The sequence below is a fragment of the Lactuca sativa genome, chromosome 7 (genome assembly GCF_002870075.4).
Source record: "Lactuca sativa cultivar Salinas chromosome 7, Lsat_Salinas_v11, whole genome shotgun sequence".
NCBI classification, from domain to species: domain Eukaryota; kingdom Viridiplantae; phylum Streptophyta; class Magnoliopsida; order Asterales; family Asteraceae; genus Lactuca; species Lactuca sativa.
Genome location: NC_056629.2, coordinates 97,831,104 through 97,831,939, shown reverse-complemented (window position 1 = coordinate 97,831,939; position 836 = coordinate 97,831,104). Strand labels below are relative to the sequence as shown.

Genomic DNA, 836 nt, shown 5'->3' with positions numbered 1-836 from the left:
GCAAATACAAACGATGATGAAACTCAATCAGATTCGAAGAAGAAGTGAATGTTGAATTGGATCCCTCATATGATCCTAATTACCCTCCTCTCACCAAATGGATCAAAGATCATCCACAAACACAGATTATTGGTGAATTAACAGAAAAGGTACTCACACGATCACAACTGAAAGCGAAACAAACTGCACTATTCTCTAAAGTGGAATTTTGCATGTTTAATTCGTTCGTCTCCAAGGTTGAACGGAAGACGATCAGCACTGCACTTGATCATTCTGATTGGGTACAGGCGATGCAGGACGAACTGAATGAGTTTGAGCAAAATAAAGTGTGGACACCGATGCCAACACCAAAAGATGCTTTTGTGGTTGGACTAAAGTGGGTTTTCAGGAACAAGATGGATAAGTGTGGAAATTTGATTCGCAACAAGGCAAGATTGGTTGTGAAAGGTTACTGTCAAGAAGAAGGAATAGATTATAAAGAGACCTTGTCTCTAGTAACAAGGCTAGAATCGGTTCGTATTTTTCTCGCCTATGTTGCACACAAGAACTTTGAAGTATACCAAATGGAGAACTGGAAGAGACAGTGTATGTAGAGCAACCACCGGGTTTCATGAACGAGAAGTATCCAGATCACTGCTACATTCTGGACAAGGCAGTCTATGGTCTCAAGCAAGCACGAAGGGCATGGTATGAAACGCTAACTAGATTTCTCAAAATGTCAATGTTTAAACAAGGTTCGATTGACCCAACCTTCTTTCATAAGAAAGAGGGTGACCACCTTATGATCGTTCAAATTTACGTTGATGATATCATCTTCAGTTCCACCAATCCTGGCT

The 836-nt window shown here is 40.6% G+C and overlaps 1 protein-coding gene across 1 annotated transcript; it reads left to right on the top strand.

The window, feature by feature from the left end:
* Positions 1 to 212: 212 nt before the first annotated feature.
* Positions 213 to 593, top strand: LOC128127296 (uncharacterized mitochondrial protein AtMg00820-like). The gene has a single exon (XM_052765751.1). The coding sequence runs from the start codon at positions 213 to 215 to the stop codon at positions 591 to 593; it is 381 nt and encodes a 126-aa protein (XP_052621711.1).
* Positions 594 to 836: the final 243 nt, after the last annotated feature.

What these genes read in the sequence shown, in the direction of transcription:
- LOC128127296 (XM_052765751.1), top strand. Translation starts at nt 213, where the DNA reads ATGTTTAATTCGTTCGTCTCCAAGGTTGAACGGAAGACGATCAGCACT.